This window comes from Octopus bimaculoides, chromosome 19 (genome assembly GCF_046866305.1).
Source record: "Octopus bimaculoides isolate indiv1 chromosome 19, ASM4686630v1, whole genome shotgun sequence".
NCBI classification, from domain to species: domain Eukaryota; kingdom Metazoa; phylum Mollusca; class Cephalopoda; order Octopoda; family Octopodidae; genus Octopus; species Octopus bimaculoides.
This window is the reverse complement of record NC_142946.1, coordinates 4,125,028-4,148,672: the sequence shown is the minus strand read 5'-3', so window position 1 is coordinate 4,148,672 and position 23,645 is coordinate 4,125,028. Positions and strand designations below refer to the sequence as shown.

Here is a 23,645-nt window from a genome sequence, read left to right as displayed (position 1 = left end):
TGCTTTGTTCTTCAATAAAAAGCCGCTTCCATGATGTACCGTAACCCCTCAACTATCGCAGGTATCACATTCCAAAACCCCCACAATAGATAGAAACCTGTGAAGTAGAAACAGTAGTGTACTGTATTTATTTTTATAATTTGTATATATTTTTTTAATTATAAATGCAAAAGAACCACCATGGAGGAATCAACATAATTTTAAATAATACTTCTATAGGTGAACCATGATATAGCGAGGGATTACTGTAATTCTATAAATAAGGGCTATTTTTGCAACAAGAATATTTTAGACAGTGATTCTCAACTAGGGGTCCATGTAAACACACACACATATATAATCGTCTCCATCGTTTTAATGTCCACCTTTCCATACTTAGGTCAGATGGAGTTCCTTATGGCAGATTTTCTATGGCCAGATCCCCTTCCTCTCACCACCACTTACCAATGTAATGTTTTCCCATGTCCACAGATATGTTTCCACAGAAATATTGGAAATGAACGACACTGCTTGTATCACAGTGGCACTCATTTACAGCTATCACCCCCGCCCAACACACACACTGATGGACACAAATACACATACACACACACCTGACCAGCTTCTTTCAGTTTCCATCCACCAGTTTCACTCACAAGGCTTTGGTCAGCCCAGCGCTATAGTAGAAGGCACTTGTCCAAAGTGCTGCACAATGGGATTGAACCTGGAACCATGTGGTTGGGAAGAAAACTTCTTAACCACACAGCTATGCTTATAGGATGTTGCGTATATTTTTAAGTACTTTGAGTTTGTTATCCTAATATTTATACACGTGATCACACACACACATTTACACACGCACGCACACACATACACACGCACGTACATTCCTTTATCCCCCACCCCTCGTTTCCAAGTAAGAAATGAATATTCTGATGATGACCTGAATCTGTGTTCAGAGTAAGATCCTGGTTGTTGTAATGGCACGGTGCCACCAACACGTTGCTGGATGAGAAGATGTTTGTGTGGGCCCTAGCCACACGCTCTGCCGCATCTTGTATAAGTCTAAAGCAAGTTAATTAACACCACATCATTGTGTGTGTGTGTTGTTCAGATGTGTTTCTATTTAGGCCTCGTTAGGCCAAACCTCGTTAGGCCAAACCTCGTTCATGTTGCATGCCTGATGAAACAGTCGATAATCAAGCAACAACAACTGGGTGTATGTATAATTATACACACACACACACACACACACACACACACACACACACACACACAGAGTTAAATAGATAGATACACACATATATATATATATATTCATGTAGATTTGCATATATACATATGCATATATATATATATATATATATATATATTCCTATATACATATATTTACACACAAACAGACGTATATAATTCTCATACATATATAAAGATTACATACACGCATACATACATATATAGATGCACAAAAATGTACGCACACCCATATGCATACTGTGTGTAAGGTTATACAGCTAACTGTACCGTGGTATTCGGTGGTTGGCATGCATTTTACTTGGGGCCCGTTCATGAAACGTACAGGATGTGTGACTCTGTGGGTGGGTGGGTGTTGTGATAAATTGAAATCACATATGTTTATCTCACTGTAGTCAGTATCTGCGAATATCTATCAGAAAACAGCTTTGCGAGTTTGAAATTTATCACCACCCTCATTCTACCCCACCAACACCCTGCCTACTGATAAACATACACGCATACACATGTACCTATACATGCATACACAAAGTTGTGTGTGTGTGTATGTGTATGTATATATTATTATTATTATTATTATTTTTATATGGATATTGACCTAGATTTTATGGGTTATCGGTAAAGAACGAGGTTGGAATGTTGAAGCCCTTCAGCAAATTCTACCCAATGCAATCTTGGTTTGCATCTGTCTCCCAGAGTTTTTGGTTAAATCGTCTGTTTGTTTGTTTGGCTTTGTGGGGGGGGGGGGGGGGGGTAGATGTTTTTGTTTGTTGTAATTTTTGTTAATAATTTATTAACAAATATTGTGAAGACAACAAACCAAAACCGAAACATGAGGCATTTGTCTGAAAGTTGAATGACCTAACTACATACGCCATTATTTTCACTCTTCAAGTGGTTATGTCCTGTTTTTCAAGAGGAATTCTTCAAACCAGAGCCACCACAGTGCCATATAGAACTTAATTAATTTGAGAAATAAAGAAATAAATTAGAGAAGACAGGAAAATAAGAAATTTATTATTTTTATTGTTAGAAATAAAAGTTCTTCTCTCAGTCGGTGCATTTTCCTAACATCCTGGGGCCATTGCTACTGTTGTTGTTGTTTATTGAGGGCAGCTGTAGTTGTTGTTGTTTATCTGCAATATAAACACATCCTGAAAATCTATGATCAAGCATTTCAATTAGGACCATCCTGTCTGTTATTCAAGCACAGTGTATCTGGGTGTACACCATCAAATGTACCCGTCTTTGTTGCTGTTGTTTAGTCCCTGTTCAACCTTGATCCAGTAAGCCCTTGTATTTAAACTGGGACCCCATATTCTTACCCAAATAGTCAACCTGTTTCATGTTCTAGCCAGCCAGATCTGGCCTCTCACACCTATCCTACAATGTTATTCTAACACTAAACAATCGCATCATCAAAATCTCAAAGCTGTGAATTAAAGAATTTAAAACAATGTGAAATAAATAAGCCTTACATTTGACGGAATAATTCGAATGGCAAAGGGTTAAAAATGTCTCGACTGCAACCATCCTATCTATTATACAGGCATAGTGTATCTAGGACTACATTATCAAATGCGTCTTTGTTTAAGATGGTTAGTATAGTGTACTGGTTTACATGTTGTGTGGGAGTTAAAGTGTGGAAGCAAAGAGTTAATTATGCCAGTCGTTTGTTTGAAATAATCGCCAACCCAACGTTGCCGTTGACATAACAGCAAAACTGTCGACTCTGTTATTGTGGCTCATTCAGTTTGGTTGGATGGTTCCACGTTTATTTACCATTCCAACCTTTCGAATTACAGGAAAAAAGAAAAAGAATAAATGAATAAATAAATAAATGAATGCTGCAGTCAACTGAAAACTAAGAATAGCAGGTGGCGGGGTGGGGTGGGTGGAGTGCTGTGATTATAGGTTGCCATTTTAGATGTGTTGGGGGAGGAGGAGAAGGAGGTGGAGGGAGTTGATGGAAAGGGGAAAACACCCATTAGCAGGTGCTTGTTTCTTCTCTCTTCTTCCTCCTCCTCCTCCTCCTCCTCCTCATCATCATCATCATCATCATCATCACAAATTTATGCAGCAAGAAAAAAAAATGGGAGGAATTTCGAAGACTCTTTGCCTATATTTGTTATTTCACTCATTGGACTGTGGCCATACTGGGGCACCACCTCGAAAAGGTCACTTTTATTCGAACAGATCAATCCCCAGATAAAAACTGGGATTGATCTGCCCGGTACTTATTCTGTTGGACTCTTTTGATGCCTGAATTACAGGAATGTAAACAAACTAGCACTGGTTGTCAAGCAGTGGGGAGAACAAACACATACACACACACACAGAGGTTTTGTCTACAAAATTCACTCACATGGCATTGGTGGGCCTGGAGATTTAGTAGAAGACACTTCCCACAAGGTGCCATGCTGTGGGACTGAACCCCAAACCACAGGACTGCAAAGCAAGCCTCCACCTATCTATATGCATATAGTGCATGTTCCATAGTATCTTTTGCATGTAATGTAGCCATATGTGTTCTACACTCTCTGAGTGGTTGGCGTTAGGAAGGGCATCCAGCTGTAGAAACTCTGCCAAATCAGACTGGAGCCTGGTGTTGCCATCCGGTTTCACCAGTCCTCAGTCAAATCGTCCAACCCATGCTAGCATGGAAAGCGGACGTTAAACGATGATGATGATGATGATGATAGGATACGCTGTATATTTGATGTCATTATTATCATTTGATGTCCACTCATGGCATGAGTTGGATTGGTCAGCACAGTATCAGACAGTTCTTATTCGGACATATTGCCCTCTTTGACAGTTTGGTGTAGAATGCCTCACCCTTATATTCCATTTATGGCACCATGGCTTCTACAGCTGGATGCCTCCCATCAAGCCATGTAAAATCACAGTCGTGGCAGATACTGGTGTCATGCAAATGGCACCCAGGCCAGTGGCACGTAAAAGCACCTATTATGCTCTCAGAGTGGTTGGTATTAGGAAGGGCATCCAACCGTAAAAAAACCATGCCAAATCAGACTGGAGTCTGGTGCAGCCTTCCAGCTTACCAGCCCTGGTCAAACCATCCAACCCATGCTGGCATGGACAACGGACGTTAAATGATGATATAATTGACACTCTGTCAGTTACACCAACAATGAGTGATCCAGTTGATCCAACCAGTGGAACAGCCTGCTTGTGAAATTGACATGCAAGTGGCTGAGTAATCCACAGACGTGTGTACTCAGACAGATTCAGCATGACACAGAATGAGGCAAAGCTGGTCGTTTGAAATACAGCTGCAGCTCCTTTTTGCCAGCTGAGTGGGACTGGAGCTAAATAGAATGAAAGGTCTTGCTCAAGGATACAACGCACCACCAGAAATTGAAACCATGGCCTTTTGATCGTGAGCTGGATACTCTAACCACTAAACCACATTCTTTCACACACAAACACACACACACACGCACATGTATGTGCAGAGAGAGAGAGAGAGAGAGTAAGAGGAAGGGAGGGAGGGTTTGCAGTTTGCCAGACTCTGTCAAACCATCCAACCCATGCCAGCATGGAAAGCAAATGTAAAATGATAATGATGATATATATATATGTGTATATATATATATATATATATACACACACACACACACACACACACACACGCGCGCGCATAGATATATATGTTTTGTCTTATAAACAAGGAGAACGTAAGTGGCTGGCTGCCTGCGGAACATTTCAGTAACTGTAAATTCATTTTAATGATTCATTGGTCTGCCACCATCATCTGTGGGTGGGGTGGGGAGGAGGATACAAACTGGGTGGTGGTGGTGGTGGTGAGATAGTGATTGGAGGGGGGAGGAGACGTGAAGATGGTGACGGTGGGGGGGAGCTAGCGAAAGAAAAACCAACTTTCTCAACTGAGAAATATCAAATTATTTCTGGAAGTATAATCTATATATAAATGTATCAAAATTCAACCTGAACTGCCAAACACTGATGTACGTGTGCGTGTATGTATACACACATATATATATAGATATATGTATGTATTTATGTATGTATATGTCTGTCTGTCTGTATGTATGTCTAATATGTGCATATAAAATTTGAATACATACATACGTGTATATGTGTGTGTGTATGCACACCCATACAGAGACACATGTTCCACGTGTCTGAATTAGTTGCTGATGTAATGCTTCATTTAGCCAATCTTTGAAAAGCTTCTTGCTGAATTCTCAGTCACCCCCCACCCCACCCCTTACTCTCTTTCGCTCTCTCTCTCTCTCTCACTTACACGTGCGCGCATGCACACATACACACAAGCACACACGTTTCTGTAATTGCTTTGCAAGTGTTTGGTGTGAAACTTTCAGTTGAAGCAGGTATTGTTGTACTTTGAGAAAGTCGTGTCATGAATACAGCAACAACTGTTGGAAGCCTTTGAGAGGGCAACAGATGTCTGGTGAACAACTTAGGCAAACGGATCAATAATAAATAGGCAAATCAATTAAGTGAATTATAACTGGTGTGAGTGTATTTAGTGGCAGAATGATCCATCTATTGTACCACAGTGAGTGAAGAGCGGCATTTGATTTATATGGCTGTATATATTACATATATGTTTGTGCCAATGCTGTTTTCTCCATTGTTCACCTGACGCAGCTTGTATCCAGTTTTTCGCTCAGCTCATTTGTGTTTTGTCATTCATGCACTTTACACATCGAGCAGAGCTGCTTTGTTTCTTTCCAGTCTTTGTAGATCTTCTGCATCCAAGGCCTTTCTCTTATTGCCATGCATCATTGCATTTCATCATACAATCTGGTCTTCACTCCAAGAGAGAGCCATGTAAACTTGGTTCCTGGCAGAGGCCCCAGATTCTCCATCCCAATCTTATTCTGGCTGCTCAGCTTTCAGTACACCCACCCCTTTGTAAGTTGGTCACTTGGGTTACAGGGGCTATCAGCTACATCCAACAGAGCCTTTCAAGAGACCTCCTGTTTATATGAACTCCACCTCTGACTACCTATCTATGATCTCACTACAACCCTTGTGGGTCCACAATTTATATTGGCTATACTGTATTGTGTTTCTGCTCACCTATTTCCCTGATAGCAGCAAGTTCCTTCCCTATTTCCTAAAACTTTAGTCTTCATTAAGTTTACTGTAAAGTCTTCGGTAGATCTGCCTATAAGAAACAACTTACAGACAGCCAGACTTTAGCTCCTGTTATAGCTTATAAGACCATAATGAACGCAATCACTTATCCTGTTCTGTTGACTGATATAAAGCACTTAGGCAGTCTCCATTCTCGTGGCTTTCACAAAATCTGTAAGATCAAGTAAGAGTACATAATACTCACTACAACAGTCCTACTCTGCTATAAACCTGGTGACAAACAGACATCCCTAATGAGTTGTCACCTTCAATGCTGTGTGGTCATGTGGCTTAAATTCAGAACGACGACATTGCAATAATGGTGTTTTATGGCTGGCTTTGGTTAGCAGACATTCTGTTGGAGTATTTCTCAAGTGCTATAAAGTTTCTCTCAAATAAAAATCTCAAGATGTGTTATATGAGCCAAGCCGTGACTATCTTCACAGATTTAGTAGCTAACGTCTCCTTGAAGAACTCATCGTGTAAAGAAGAGCTTGGAACTCTGAGTAGAAACTCTTGCAGAGAAAAAGAGGAGGTACACAAAGGCACAAAGTGATATATATATATATATATATATATATATATATATATATATATATATATATATATATATGTATTTATATATCCATCTATATATATATATATTCTTTTACTTGTTTCTGTCATTTCACTGTGGCCATGCTAGAGCAACCCCTTTAGTCAAACAAATCGACCCCAGGACTTATTCTTTGTAAGCGTAGTACTTATTCTATTGGTCTTTTTTGCTGAACCACTAAATTATAGGGGGCGTAAACACACCAGCGTCGGTTGTCAAGCGATGGTGGGGGGGACCATATATATATATATATATATATATACATATATATATATATATATATATATATATATACATATATACGACAGGCTTCTTTCAGTTTTCATCTACCAAATCCACTCAGAAGGCTTTGGTCAGCCCAAGGCTATAGTAGAAGCCACTCAGTGGGACTGAACCCGGAACCATGTTGTTGGGAAGCAAGCTTATTACCACACAATATATATACATGTATATTCTTTTATTCGTTTACTGGTTTCAGTCCTTAGATTGTGGCCATACTGGGGCAGCATCGCCTTGAAGAATTTTCCTCAAATGAATCGACCCTGACAGCACTTATGTTCTTTCTAAAAGCCTGTTACTTATTCTATCAATCACTTTTGCTGAACCGCTCAGTTATGAAGACATAAACAATGATATGCACACACGCAAACACATATCTACCCACCCACCTATATATCTGCCCCCCCCCCCGTACCCTGATGTCTATGTGCGAGAGGTGGGAGACGCTCTTTCTACAAAACTGCCACTGTTAATGTCATTTGAGTGTGGTTCAGCCCTGCTGGAGCAATCACCTTCAATTAAACCTGTTCCATTTGTGTCCTTTTTTTTTTTTTTTAATCTCTCTCAGACATATATGTGTCCTGTTTTGCAATGGCAGTGGTCTGATTTGGGGGGGATGTTTGCTATTTCCAGCGTCCATGTGTAGTTTCTATTATTTACTCGTGTAACATGTTGCGATAATGTGAGGTGGCAGCAGTGGTGCTGCCCTAGTTTTACTGATGGTGATGGTGATGGTGCTGATGTCATAGGCTCAGAACCCCTCCACCACCACCACCACCACCACCACCGTCATCTGAAAATTATGTCTTTCATAAAATGACGTGGCTTTGACTATGTGGACTTATACATACATACATACACACACACATATATATATATATATATACACACACACACACACACACTCACATGTACTTAAATACAATATGTGTGTGTGTGTATATACATACACACACTCACACATACTTTCTCTGTCATCCATATTCTTAAACACACACAAACACACTGAATATGTTTCTGTGGAGAAACAAAGGCCTGTTGTCTCAACTGCTCAAGGTGTGTGTGCGCGTGTTTTTGTGTAGTAAACATGTATGTGTGTGCATTGCTGTCTGGATGTGTCTGTTATGCTGCATGTGTCTGAAGTGTGCAACATCACATGCACACACACACACACACACACACATATATACACACACGTATACCTGATCTCTCTCTTATGCTTGTATGTATTCATCTGTAGAATACTAAAGACAGTTTATTGACTCTTGTGACGGTGGCGGTGGCGGGGAACGTTTGTTCTGTGTGGATGTGGGTGGGGCAGGGGTGGAGGCCATGGAAGTTTATTTGTTGTGTTACAAATCGGGGCAAAACAAAAACTCGATGCTGTCGTCGTCAGTTCTGATGCTACCACGTTCACTAACATACATTGTAATTAATAATTAAAACAAACAATATTGACAATATTACGTTAACCAATGCATTTACCACTGTTTTTAATGAGTGACCCCCTTCGGTCATGAATGACCCTGGGATTGCACCTAGAAAGTTACCCTCCGAGGCACAAGTCCAGGCAAGGTTGTCTATGAAAGACCAGCAGTTGCCCATGCATCCCAGCGGCCCCTCTCCATTCCACTGATAGATATCAAAAGAAAAGAAAGTGAGAAGCTTGGGTTCTACCAAGACTCGAACTTTGATTGCTGGATTTGGAGTCCAGAGTGCGAACCATTTACACCACAGAACTATTTGGATTGCTTCAGGTTTAGACTATTTGTCTCTTTCCACTCTCTCTCTCTCTCTCCTCCACCTTTTCTCAACCCTCATTATCATCTCCAAGACCTTCCTTACTCCTCCACCACCAGCCCATACCAACCAGCTGTCCGACCATTCCATTATCCTCTTGTTCAGTCTCAGCTCTGCTCTGCCCACAAATGTACATACATACATACACATATATATATACACATACGTACACACACAGTCTGTCACAATCATTCCTGTTAAGACAGCAGCAGGTCATGGAAATAGTTGCTAGTTTAGACTGCCATTCACCATCTTCAACAGTAGTAGTAGTAGTGGTGGTGGTGGTGCTGGTGGTAATTATTGTTGGTCAAGCAAGTTTATGACTAAAGACATTCTATCCGAGACCATCCTGTTTATTTTTATTCAAACATAGCATATCTAAGACTCCATTATCTAACGTGTGTTTTTTTTTCTCAAATGCTGAAGTATGATTTGAGAGATTTGGCTGCTATTTCTAGCATATGCAAGATAGTAGCTGCTCTTTTGGCTGGTAGTGTTGGTGGTGATGGCAGTAATACATCTTATAGGAGCATTTTCAGTTTTACAACTGTGGAATTTGAAGAATTCCCAGTCAGCAGCTGAACATCTGTGTCTGTCTGTCTGTCCCACCCTCGCCTCCTACCTTACCCTAACCCCTTCCGCTGGGCCCTAATTATCTTCTGCAGTACACAGGAAAACACTTTACAAGCAAGCTACATCATTTTGGTTCCTTTCTAGTAATCCTCCAGAGAACCCCCCACACCCGTCCCCATGCCCATCCTGTTCCTCCCCACTCACCCACTCACCCACACATACACACAGCTAACCATAAAGGGTCATAACATCCACCCTAGCATCCCAGGACACACCCACATTCAGCCATAATGAATCTTTACTCAAAAATATCTCCGTCAACATTTGCTGTTTGATATTTCTGCAAATTCAGATATTTTGTCCAGAGCATGGGGGTTCTCAACCATTTTTTGACCTAGGGACCCCTTTGATTATTATTCTCTTCTGGTGGACCCTCATCGCCATTCGATGTTTAAAAACTTGTTTTTTAGAGACTTCTTTTGAAATTCCTATGTTGTTTTTCACCCATGCTCTCTTGTGTAGGTTGAACAATTCCAAAACATCCGAGAAAGAATCCTGGATGTTTCTTGCAATAAAAACACCTAAATCGAAATTTTTCAGGGATCCTTAAAACACTATTGTAAATACCCAATTTACTATTTTGCTAGCATGGACCCCGCTCCCCCCCCCCCCCCCCCAGGGGGTTCGTATGAATCCTGGGGGTTGAAAACCTTTGGTTTAGAAGGTGCAGGTGTGGTTTTGTACTTAAGAAGCTGGCTTCCCAACCTTGTGCAAGGGTCTTCTGTCATGGCTCTGGGCTTACAAAAACTTTGTGAATGGATTTGGTATGCAGAAACTGCATGGAAGCCATTATGTGTGTATATATATATAAGTGTATGTATGTATGTATGTATCTATCTATCTATGTGTGTTTGTGTTTATTCCAGCATTACCGTTTGACAACTGGTGTTGGTTTGTTTATGTCCTCATCACTTAGTGGGTCATCAAAAAAGACCAATAAAAAAAGTATGAGGTTTGAAAAAATAAATACTGGGCTTGATTTGTTCAACTAAATATTTCAATTCTGCCAGTTCACAGCCTACATAATAATAATAATAATTAATTAATTAATTAATTAATTAATTATTTTATTGGCTACAAGGGCTAATATGAATCAAAACATTAAAGAACAACACAAGATGTTATAATAATAATAATAATAATAATAATAATAATGATGATGATGATAAACATCATCACCACCACCACCACTACTACTACTACTACTACTACTACAGTTTTTTTCTATATATTTCCTTCAGCCTAATATGTATTGATGCCACTCTTGTTGTTGCTGTGGATGGTTTCTGGAATGTTTTGTCTGCTTCATTTCAACCAGTGGTAAAGATTCTCAAACAAGATGTCAGATACACACACACACACATGTAAGCACACATAACTTACACACACACACACACATTAATCCATACATAGACACATACAATCTATATTAGTTCCACGCAAACATACAATCTCTACGTTGACACACACACACACTCACAATCCACATGTACACACATACACACACCATCCATGTTTTGACACACACATACCCACATTCACATCCCACACACTGACACACACACTCATAATCCACACATACACACACCCACACATACACACACACACACACTCAATCCACACTTACACAGATACACAATCCATGTATTGACACACACATACCCACATGTACACACACACAATCCGTGTATTGATATGCCCACACATACATAATCCATACATTGACACACACACACAATCCATGTATTCACACACACACAATTCATATATTGACACACACACAATTCATATATTGACACACACAATCCACACCCACCCACACCCAATCCATAGACTCAAAATCAAATATTCTATTCTCATAATTCTTATTCCTTATCCATGGTGGTCTTTATACACACATACAACATGATGTATATACACCCATCTTAATCTCTATGCATCTCACAGAATTCCACACTCATAGACACAGATATCCTCTGCTGCATTCTCAAATACCAACTTCCCATTTTTATTGCGTTGTTTCTTCATCTCCATTTATGTGTGTATATGTACGTCTGTGCATATATATGTGTATGTATGTGTGTGTATATACGTATATATGCATCTTTGTGTGTTTGTAATTTCATCTTTTTCTTATTGGCTATAATTAATCCATTAGTTTTCTCCATCATTCCTGACTTTCTCATCATCAGAACACCCTTACGTCATTACATCAGAATGTCATTACACTGGGACATCATTACATAAGGATGTCCTTTACACCAGGACATCATTACATAAGGATGTCATTGCTTAAGAAACAGTCTGGGGAAAATATTCTATCTTCTGATTCCATCTATGCCCACCCCACTTGAAGATTGATAAAGTGGTTTGTCACCTGCCTTTCACTACCACACGGCACTCCATCAATACTGCCACATGTCACACAACATGTGTCCACACATCTCAAAAGTAACTCTGATGAAGTATTAGGTAGAGAGGGGGTTGGGTTGAGATAGAGTGGTGGTGGTGGTGGTGTTAGTGCAAACAGCCAGACTTTGAGCCATCGGTTGTGTTTATGAATGAATGAGATGTTAACAATAAGCTGCATTATTTTTCTTCGATCCAAGACAGGAAGGTCATATCCGGCTGTAAAATAATGCCTTAAGAAGTAGTCGTCCAACTCATACTAGCATGGGAAAACAGACATAAAAGGAACGAATGATATATATATATATATATATATATATATATATATACTTATTTGTACATACATGCATGTACATATATTAATTGTTTCATATGGTTCCAGGTTCTGTCCCACTGTGTGGCACCTTGGGCAAGTCTTTCCCGCTACAGCCCCGAGTCTTCCAAAACCTTCTGAATGGATTTCTTTGACAGAAAATTGAAAGGAGCTTGTTGCGTATATGAAAATTCCCATCGTCTGTACATGTGGTCACTCACTATTTGTAAACAGTGGCTTCACAAACGGTCTTCCTTGTTTACCGTCCACTGCGAAAGGCTGTCCAAGCTGTTTGTGGTTCAACAAGCTGGGGTATTATTCACATCACTTGGAAAGAAGTGGCAGTCGGTGGTGGCAAGAAAGGTGACCATCCACAGAGAAAACTCTGTTGCAGCATATTTCTGTCTGACTCATGAAAGCATAGAAAAGTAGATGTTAAAATTATGATGACAATATTATGATATACACACACATGCACGCATACATATATTATATACATACATACGCACACATATGTCCGTATCCACTTTTCCCGAAATAGTCTTCAGAATAGGTTCCTCTGGTGTACGCAACCTGAAAACCTAAATCACGGTTGTTGACTCAATACTGGGATCCACATTGAAACCTGGTAGGGAAGAGAGAAGGGGAAAGGCATGGGGCAGTGGTTTTGTTGGGGCTGCTTTAGGAAAAGGTGGGTCTTAGAAATGAAAATACTGTGTATTTGTCCAAGTGTGATCCATCTTGAGATGTTTTTGTCGAACAGGAATGGTGTGTGTCTTTGATGGTAGCATATAATAGCAGCAAAATATTCATTCACACACATATAGGAATGATGAATGTGTGTGTGTGTGTGTGTGTGTCTTATATACAGAGAGAATGAGAGACAGACAGAGGGGGTTGCTAGGTAGTGGGAAATGCTTCAGTGTTTGAATGTAATTCCTGTATGTATCATTCTTTTAAGCACATCTACATGTCTATTCACACACATTAGACACAACTTGTTTATGTGAATACCTCTGCATGTACAGGGTGGGGCAGAGAGGACGGACGTTTTTGAAAAATTCACAAAGTCATTAATTTTACTCGTTAATTTTATTGACATCAACGTGTTCGTATTGAATTAGTATTTGTCAAAATCAAGTGTGGAGAACAACATCCATCATGTGGTGTCTGTTTTCATTGATGCATTTCTGAAGGTGTTCTTGGAAGGGCATAAAGTATGACAGAGGGACAAAAACAGGGATCTTGCTGAACAGGAGATACATGGCTACCACACATTATGTAGTGGTGGGCAGGAGTGGTTGGGAAGAAAATAAAGATGGTAGTCAATGGGAGAAAAAGAAATTGAACGAGGAAAAAATTTTGTCAAAGAGGATGTTCTTAAGAATATTCTCTCCATTTGATAGAATCTTTTATGGTATCCAGTAATGATGTTAAGAGACTTCAGAGTAAATTGTAAACCATAATATAAGCTGGGACATCCACATCAAGAATAAAGTTAATGTGGCTTGCAGGATGTGTTCTTGGATTCCCAGAATCTTCAAGTCTGAGAAATCTAGACATCATTCTTCTTTACTCAATCTTTGTATAGTCACACATAGAATTCTGTTGTTCCTTGTCATTTTCCAAGCAAAACATGAGAACTGAGTACACCCTGAAAGACAAATACAAAATCCTGGTCAATGTATGCTGGGGCTTTTGCTGGAATTGCTGCCAACCACTCTCGGATTCTATTCTCTTCAGCCTTACCGTGAGGGCCTCTTTATTTGTCCAGTGTTGAGAATTCTAATCACCAGCATTGCACAAATGGTTTTTATCACATCTGAAAAAAAAACATCTAAAGCTGGGACTCCATAACATGTAACCCTTACAAAATGGAACTCACAGCATATAACCACACCACAACGCAACACTGTGTGTGTGTGTGTGTGCGCGCACACCATACATAAACAGCAGATCCGAAATTGCTGTGATATTTCTCTCTCTCCATGTAACTGTTATGTGGAATGTGTTTATATACATAATGTAGTCTTTAGTTTTGTCAGCCATCATAACTAAGACCATGTGGGAGCACCACCCTCTGTGTGTGTGTGTGTGTGCATGTGTGTGTGTGCCTGTGTGTATTGTTTCCTCTCTAAGAACTACAGTAACTGAAGACTTTAATTCAACATCTTTATGCAAGACAGCACTTTCTCCCCTCCCTCACCTCTCTACCTCTCCTTCTCTGTCTTTCTCTCTCTCCCTCCCCTCCACCTCGTCATTCGATTCTTACTTCACAATTTGGCTGGCAACCTGACACTGTTTCTGTAGGCAACACAGAAATTTCACCACCACCACCAACCACTACCACCACCAACCACTACCACCACCATTAACAACAGCAACAACAACAACCATTACCATTCAGCACATCCTCACAGACCATTACCATCAACCACCACCAGCATCATCATCATCATCCATCCTACCAAACATCCCTTCCTCTTCTTTTCTTTCTCTTTTCTGGTTTATATTTTTTGTGTTCAATGTTGACTTAAACGGTGGGGGGTGGGATGGCATTAGAACTTGAGGGGGAAGAAGGACTGGGTGTAAGGATCTGGTGGGGTGGGAGGTGGCGCGTGTGTGTGTGTGTGTGTTTGTATGTACTTGTATCTTTTACTTGTTTCAGTCATTTGATTTGTGACCAAGCTGGGGCACCACCTTACAAGGTCTATCACAGTGTTTCTCAATTGTATTTTATCTATGGGCCCCTTTGATCCCTATTTTTATTCAGATGGACCCTTATACCAATTTAATGTTTAAAAAAACCCTATTTTTATAATTAAATATTATTAGAAATTCTATAAAAAAATTTGTGAAAATATTTTGTGCATTGAGGATGTATAAGCGATTTGATGCACATAAAAATTTTAACAACAAAACCTTATAGGGAATCTTAAGGACCCAGCAATTTTTAAGGGGAGCAGTTGATAGCATTGAATCCAGTATTTAGCTGGTACTTTGTAATAATAATAAGGCCTGGGTGTTGTGGTGAGGGGGACAGTTGATCACATCAACTCCAGTATTCAACTGGTTCTTGATTTGTCGACCTCGGCGGAATACTAGTAATAACGAAAACCACTACAAGTTGCGGTGACGTGACCCAGTAGCAAAAGCGCTACATTGGAAACTGTGTGAAAAGTTGGGGCTAGAGAGGGGCAAGATGTGGAATGAGGACAAACCGCAGAAACTAGCAAAATCCTCTGGGGTTTCCCTATCGAAACAGATCAGGTGCTAGAGCATAACAGAGCAGGGGCACCACAAGCACTGTATAGTTGATGCTGTGTGCCCCTTTGACCCACGAATAGTCAAGAAGGAAGGTGCAAAGATCAATAGATACAACCCCTCTTAAGTACAAAATAGCCCGGCTACAGAAAATGAAGTAAGTGACGATAGTGCCAATTATTGTTGGGTCCTTGGGGACAGTATCAGAAGGCATCAAGAGAATATAAAGGAAATTGGAATAGGGTGCCCAGTAGAACTGTTACAAAAGGTTCGCGTGTTTGGCACAACCAGAATAATCAGGAAAGTATTAGAGAGCTGAAGAGAATGGATAGCATGGTACCGTAGGCTGCAAGGAGCAAGCCCATTACGTATGCAAGACTCCAGGAGCTCCAACAAAACCTGTGATAAAAAGAAACAATAATAATGATAATAATAATAATGGTGTTAACTATCCCTAAAGATTTGAACAGATGGATAGAGGAAATAGGCATAAAACCCAGTTTAGTACAGCTTCAGAAAAGTGTTATTAGGGACAGCTGGGATACTTCGGTGGGGGTCTTGTCATCTAAGGTTACTTGTAGCCTGATGTTAAGGTTCTTTTCTTTTCCAACAGTCTAATCTGTTGTGTGTATATGATAATGGTTATAATTTGTACAGAAATGTGTATAATTGGTTGAATCAACCCCTACCCACAGTGTCACTGCTATTGATTTCAGAATTTGAAATTATAATGGGAATTGAAATATCAAAAGTTAATACTAAAATGATATATGTAATATATCACATTGTAACTTTACACTGAGTATAAGTGTGTGTATGTGTGTGTTCATATATGTACACGTTTGTATGTACATACATATTTATAAATACACACACTTATACACCAATAAGCTGAAGACTAGGTTAAGATGAAGCACTCAAGGAACAGTTAATCCACAGATTAGTAAATTAAACCTCAGATTGGCTCTAGGAGAAATTCACACAAACATGCGCATATATATACATATATATACATATACATCTATTCACACAGATTGTTTTGCGAAACTTGACACGGGATTTTTAAAATTATTTCTCTTAGTTGTAGAGAAACAGTAACACAAGTGTGTGTGTGTGTGTGTATAAAGTTGTTTTTATGCCCATTATGCACACACACACACACACACGTGTGTGAAAGCATGTGGCCTAGTGGTTAGGTTATTGCACTCACGATTGACAAACCATGGGTTCAATTCCCAGGCCGGGTGGTGCATTGTGTTCTTGAGCAAAGCACTTCATTTTGTGTTGCTCCAGTTCCCCTTTTGACCTGCTCACCCAGCCAGTGGAGTGGCGTCATTCGAAGGCCAAGACAATGCGAAAGCACATTGCGGCCAATGATGTTGCTCAGTCACATGATCACGTGATATACACATGGATATATATGTAGACATACACGTGCACACTCGTTCATGAAAGTGTGCCTATTTCTCAGAACAAAAAGCTACAAACTCGATTAAAAAGCTCAATGCTGGTAAATAACACATTAGACTAAATCTGTGAAAGAATGAGTTAGATTACTAACTTAGGATCTGGAATTTCATCTTGTGTGGTATGAAAACATATGCCTAGTGCTTGTGACAGACAGAAATAATATAGAATATGCTGGTTACCGATTCCATTTTTTCTGATTGAACTGAAAGCAAGAGAACCAGAAAGCATTTCCACAAATCAATCTGACCTTCTCACAACTCAGCCAATCAACTGTTTATACGTACATTTTTAATGTGTGTGTGTGTGTGAAATTTCGGTAGATACATCATCATCATCATTTAATATCTGTTTTCCATGCTGGCATGGGTTGGATAGTTCTAAAGGGAAAGGCAAACCTAAAGGTTGCATTAGGTTCCAGTCGTCTGTTTTTACATGGTTTCTGTGGCGGAATTTGAACCCAGAACACAAAGATGGACGAAATATCGTTAAGCATTTTGCCCGGTGTGCTAACGATTCTGCCAGCATCTGTATAATAATAATAATAATAAGCAGTTATTAAAGACTTGATGTGTGTGTGTGTGAATGTAACCATATAAACACACACACACAGACAAATGGAGCCTCCTACATATCTGTACTCACTCACATATTAATTACACACACGTATATATATATACACACACAAAGAACTTCCCAAACATCTGTACGCAGTTACATACACAGATACATACATGTACATATGCACGCACACACCACACCACTGATCATCCTACGCGTCTATACTCACTTGCACATACAGAAACACACTAGTTGTACATATATGCGCACACACACACACTAAAACATATTATAACTGTACGATATGGCTCTCTGTTGAGCAGGGATAGGATGCTGGCTAATTAGCATCAATGTTAACGATGATCTGTTGTACAGGAATTAACATGGAAAAGACCTTATTTAACTCTTCCTTTGAAGGAATATCACCTACCTGCCCTCCCCTCTCAAATATAGACTCTCCCATTCATCACCACTGATGCCGATCATTAGTTCAGACTTATCATTAAAGATCGTTGTAGGGGGGGGGGGGTAATCATGCCCACCTCCACCTCATCGTGAGACTCGTTATTTCCTGTTTGTAATCTCAGCCAGGGTGGTCACTATATCAGGAGACAGTATGACAGAATCATTAGCATGCCAGACAAAATGCTTATCAGCGTTTCTTTCAAAATTTATGTTGTGAGTTCAAATGCTGCCGGGGTCAGCTTTGCCTTTTGTCCTTTCGGGGTCAATAAAATGAGACCCAGTTGAGCACTTGGGGGTCGATATAATCAACTTATCCCCGCCTCCAAACTTGCTGGCCTTGTGCCAAAAATTTGAGACCGTTATTATAATTATCGATAAGGCATCAAGCTGGGTTGGAATTAACATGGGAAAGAACTTGCTTAACTCTTCTTTAGAAGGAACATCGTGGGGGCGCAATGGCCCAGTGGTTAGGGCAGCGGACTCTGGTCGAAGGATCGTGGTTTCGATTCCCAGTCTGGGCATTGTGTGTGTTTATTGAGTGAAAACACCAAAAGCTCCACGAGGTTCTGGCAGAGGGTGGTGGCGACCCCTGTTGTACTCTTTCGCCCCAACTTTCTCTCACTTTTTCTTCCTGTTTCTTGAGTAACGCTGCGACGGACTGGCGTCCCGTCCAGCTGGGGAGGGGGGGACACATATGCCATAGAAACTGGGAAGCTGGGCCCATGAGCCTGGCTAGGCTTTAAAAAGGGTGCATAAAAAATTTTAAGAAATAAGAAGGAACATCACCTACCCGTCATCCCTTCAAATGTGGACTCTCCCATTCATCACCAGTGATGCAGATCATTGGATCAGATTTGTCCATTGAAAATTGTTGTAGGAGGTTGAGTAATCATGACAAACTCTGCCTCTTCATGAGACTCTTATCTCCTGTTTGGAGTCTCAGCCAGGGTGGTCACCATGTCTTTGCATGTATTTTGATGCTCTCGTCGTTGTTGTTGTTGTTTGACTCATGAATTCTTCTTGTTGTCATTGCAGGGTGGACCAAACAATGCTGCACAGTATTACAGCCCCTTCAACTCACATTACCAAACACAGCCCCACCCACAGTACAACCCCCCTCATCACCATGGTCACCATGCAGGACCAGCACACTTGCACCCAGGTGTCCCCAGCAGCCCTCACATGCATGGGCCACCCCCGTCGCATTCCTGCAACAATCTCACACCATCTGTACTTCCAACAGGTCAGTGGAGTTACTTTTTTTCTTTCTTTTTACATTTTTCTTTTTTCTCAGTATCTTTTACGATCCAGTGTTAACATCATCACCATTGTGAAAATGAAGGAATAATAATAATAATAAATAGGTGCAGGAGTGGCTGTGTGGTAAGTGGCTTGCTTACCAACCACATGGTTCTGGGTTCAGTCCCACTGCATGGCACATTAGGCAAGTGTCTTCTACTAAAGCCTTGTGAGTGGATTTGGTTGATGGAAACTGAAAGAAGCCTGTGGTATATATTTGTGGGTTTGCCCCCCCCCCCTCAAAAATTAAGTTAAAAAACCAGAAAAATAATCCAGAATCCTTGTCCGGTTCCGGATCAATCCCAAAATGTAATCAATTTGTGCAAGTTATGAGGCCAAACATCCCTGAAAGTTTCATCTGAATCCTTCCAGCGGTTCTTGGGGTATCTTGTCCATGGACAAACAAACACGACTAAAAACAATACCTCTGCTTTCGCTAAGGCGGAGCTAATAATAATAATAATAATAATAATAATAATAATTACAATCATCCTTTCTAATATAGAGACCAGGTAAACCTGAAATCTGATAGGGGAGGGTGGGTGGGGGCCAGTTGATTAGATTGACCCCAGTACGCAACTGATACTTAATTTATCGACCCCGATGGGATGAAAGGTAAACTCGGCCTCGGGGAAGTTTGAACTCAGAATGTAAAGCTGGACAAAATCCTGCTGAGCTTTTTGTCCAGCTGGCTAACAATTCCGCCAGCTCACCACCCTGATGATGACGATGATGATGACGATGATGATGACGATGACGATGATGATGATGACGATGATGATGACGATGACGATGATGATGATGACGATGATGATGACGATGATGACGATGATGATGACGATGACGATGATGATGACGATGATGATGATGATTCTTTTTGCTATAAGCTCAAAGCCTGAAATTTGGGGATGGGATCGAGTCAATTACACTGACCTCAGTTTGCTACTTCATTTTGTTGACCCCGAAAGGATGAAAGGCAAAGTTGACCTTGACAGGACGTGAACTCAGAATGTAAAGAGCCGGAAGAAACTACACTAAGCACAGTTTTTGTTTGATGCTCTTCCGATTCTGTCAACTCATTGCCTTAGCAGTAGTAGTAGTAGTAGTAGTAGTTGTAGTAGTAATAATAACAATAACAATAATAATAATAATGATAATAATAATAAAAATGATGAGGATGATGATGATGATGACTGGTTTCAAATTTTGGCACAGTACATGTGTAGTGTGTTGTCTCGGTTCTCTGTGGAGTGAGTGACCACACCAGTTGACCGTTAACTGACCACAGCAGAATTTAAACTGACAAGTGGATGATTTTGAGTCACGGTTTAATCGTGTTGCTTCTGTTGAATCATTTGACCAAAACCTTGTCATTGTCGTCATCATCATCATCATCATCATCTTCAAACCATCAAAGGAGCCTGCATGCTAGAAATAGCCACCTGAAATTGCATCTTGTTCTCTTAAGGAAGAAAAGGTGTTTTGAATATTGTAGTCTTAGATACATTGTGCCTGAATAAAAGACAGACTGGTCAGAGCTGGATCGCTTTTAAAAGGAATTGGCCTGGGGCTGACCAACAACATGTTGAATTTACTGTCACCACAACCATCACCATCATCATCAGCGTTATCATCATCACCACTACCACCACCACCACTGCCACCATCATCATCATCATTGTCACCACCACCATTCTCATCACCACCATCACCGATGTCAAACAACTTTCATTCTAATGATTATTTGCAGTGACACATGATACAGTGTGACTGTTTATCAAACAAAGATTTATATATGTATATATATATGCACTTAACTACACATGTGGGTGGTGTACATGTGTACACAGGCACACACACATACATCCACCCATGTCCATAATAACAACAGGAAACTGTAAGACTCCGGCTGCTTCTTCGTTTGTTTCTCCTCGTTGCAACCTGAATCCTTCCTTTCCAATGCCAATGGCTGCCGGAAGCAGAACAGTCTGCCATTCTGTAGGAAATCTCTCCAATTTTTAAACCTTCTCTATTGTGGAAAATAAATATATTATTTTATACAATGAAAGGATGCTCCAAGACATCAATATTTCTCCCAGATTGCTTCAGAATTGTTCATTATTATTATTATTATTATTACTGTTATATTGTTTGTTGTTACTGCTTTATATTGTTTAATATTATTCCTATTTTATTGTACTGATGTCATTCGATGTTTAGACTAACTCGTATACAAAACTGTTAGTAATAATATCACAGTATTTTAGTCCACTGAAGGGTTAGTGTTGTAGTAGTTTAGTACAATTAAGCTATTAGGATTAATACAATGGTTTGATTAAGAGTTTTTGTAATACTGAGGCGAGTAGTAAACCCAGCATTCTAACCACTGGGTTACAGGATCTTTTCCTCTCCCATTCTCATAGATTGCAGATGATTTTTGTCTTTTGTTGTTCCTGGTTTTCCTAGTTCCACATCACAGCAACGAACAAACTACCAATTGCAGAGCTTTCATTGTCGTTTGTTTTGCGTTTCAGGACCAAGTCCTCCTCTAAACTCTGAAGAAAGAATTCGGCAGAGATCTTGGTACAAGAAATGTCGAAAGACAGAGGAAGGGAACTATTACAGGCAGCCACCTCGTCGGAACAAGAACAACAAAACTAACAACAATTCAGGTAAACTGGCAATTCTGCTGAGACATATTCTGTTTTTTTCCACCAAACCGATTCCATGTATTGTATAAAACACCTTATCTAACATTTGACATGTTGGATAATGGAGATTCGTCTGATATACAAAGAAAAAAAAACCAAGCTTGAAACTGGTCCCCATATCTGGCCCCAGTTTTATGTTCAAATCAGCCAGATCCAGCCTCTCATACCTATCCCACAATGTCATTCCCAATATAAACAATCGCAGCATCAAATTTGTGAAGCTATGAGATAATGCACGATTAATAATCATTACATTCGGCAGAATAATCTGAATGCTAAAAGAGTCGATTTACCAATTCCTAATTCTTGCAGTTTCTGGGCAACTGGTAGACATTTGTGCAAGTGACCAAACAAAAGGAAATGGTTAAAAACGGGGGCACCTGATGTGTTGGGGGTTGAATAGATTCGATGATGGGGCGGGGTGGAGATAATGGTAAAAAAATACATTGAGGGGTGGGGTGAGAAATTAACAGTTTTCAGATTCGGTGTTGTTGTTTAGCCCTAGGTCATCCCTGGTCCAGTAGGAATGGCTGTGTTGCTAAAAAGTGATTTAATGACAAGACATTGGTATAGCACTAGAATCTGCTATTTTATCCTGCAATTTTACACAGCTTGTTTAAGAACCGAACCTCTGTCTGTCTTCCTCTGTTTGACCGGCAGTTACACACACACACACACACACACACACACACACACACACATTAAAGGAATATGTCTGTGGAATCCTCAGCCACATACAATTTAATTCAAGGGTTGTTAATTCAGATGAGATCAAACAACTGAATCCTCATTGCCAAACAACAGAGATCCATTCCCTCCATCACCACCACCACCACCATACACATAAGCACCATCTAAACATGGTTGATGCCAAGCCCGCCTGGCTGGCTCCCATGCTAGTGGCACCTAAAAGACACTATCCAAACCTGATTGATGCTAGGATGGCCTGACTGGCTCCTGTGCCAGTGGCATGTAAAAAGCACCCACTACATTCTCGGAGTGGTTGGCATTAGGAAGGGCATCCAGCTGTAGAAACTCTGCCAGATCAGACTGGAGCCTGGTGCAGCCTCCTGGCTCACCAGTCCTCAGTCAAACCGTCCAGCCCATGCCAGCATAGAAAACGGACGTTAAACAACGATGGTGATGGTGATGGGCTTCCACCCAGTTTCTGTCTTCTAATTTCACTCACAAGGCATTGGTCAGCTTGAGGCTATGGTTGAAAACCCTTGCTTGGGGTGCTGTACAGTGGGACTGCAAAGCAAACTTCTCTTTGCCTGTGTGCGTGTGAGTAGTTAATGTCCCATTAAAACCCCGTATTATAATAAAGGCAGCAACCACAGAACAACGGAGCAGAGAGCAATAGCATTCAGTTAGGCTGTGAACGGATATATACATACACATATATATATATTTATGCATGCGTGCATGTGTGTAGATATAAATATACAGATGTAGATAGAGATAT

At 40.3% G+C, this 23,645-nt stretch overlaps 1 protein-coding gene across 20 annotated transcripts in view; it reads left to right on the top strand.

Annotated features, from left to right (window-relative positions):
* The window catches only part of LOC106884054 (fibronectin type-III domain-containing protein 3A), a 250,398-nt gene that overhangs the window by 188,405 nt on the left and 38,348 nt on the right, over positions 1 to 23,645 (top strand). For all 20 annotated transcript variants that reach the window (XM_089366370.1, XM_089366362.1, XM_052974886.2 and 17 more), the window contains 2 exons: positions 19,206 to 19,413; positions 22,004 to 22,141. In XM_089366370.1, coding sequence (XP_089222496.1) covers positions 19,206 to 19,413; positions 22,004 to 22,141 — 346 coding nt within the window. The remainder of the gene's footprint in view (positions 1 to 19,205; positions 19,414 to 22,003; positions 22,142 to 23,645) is intronic.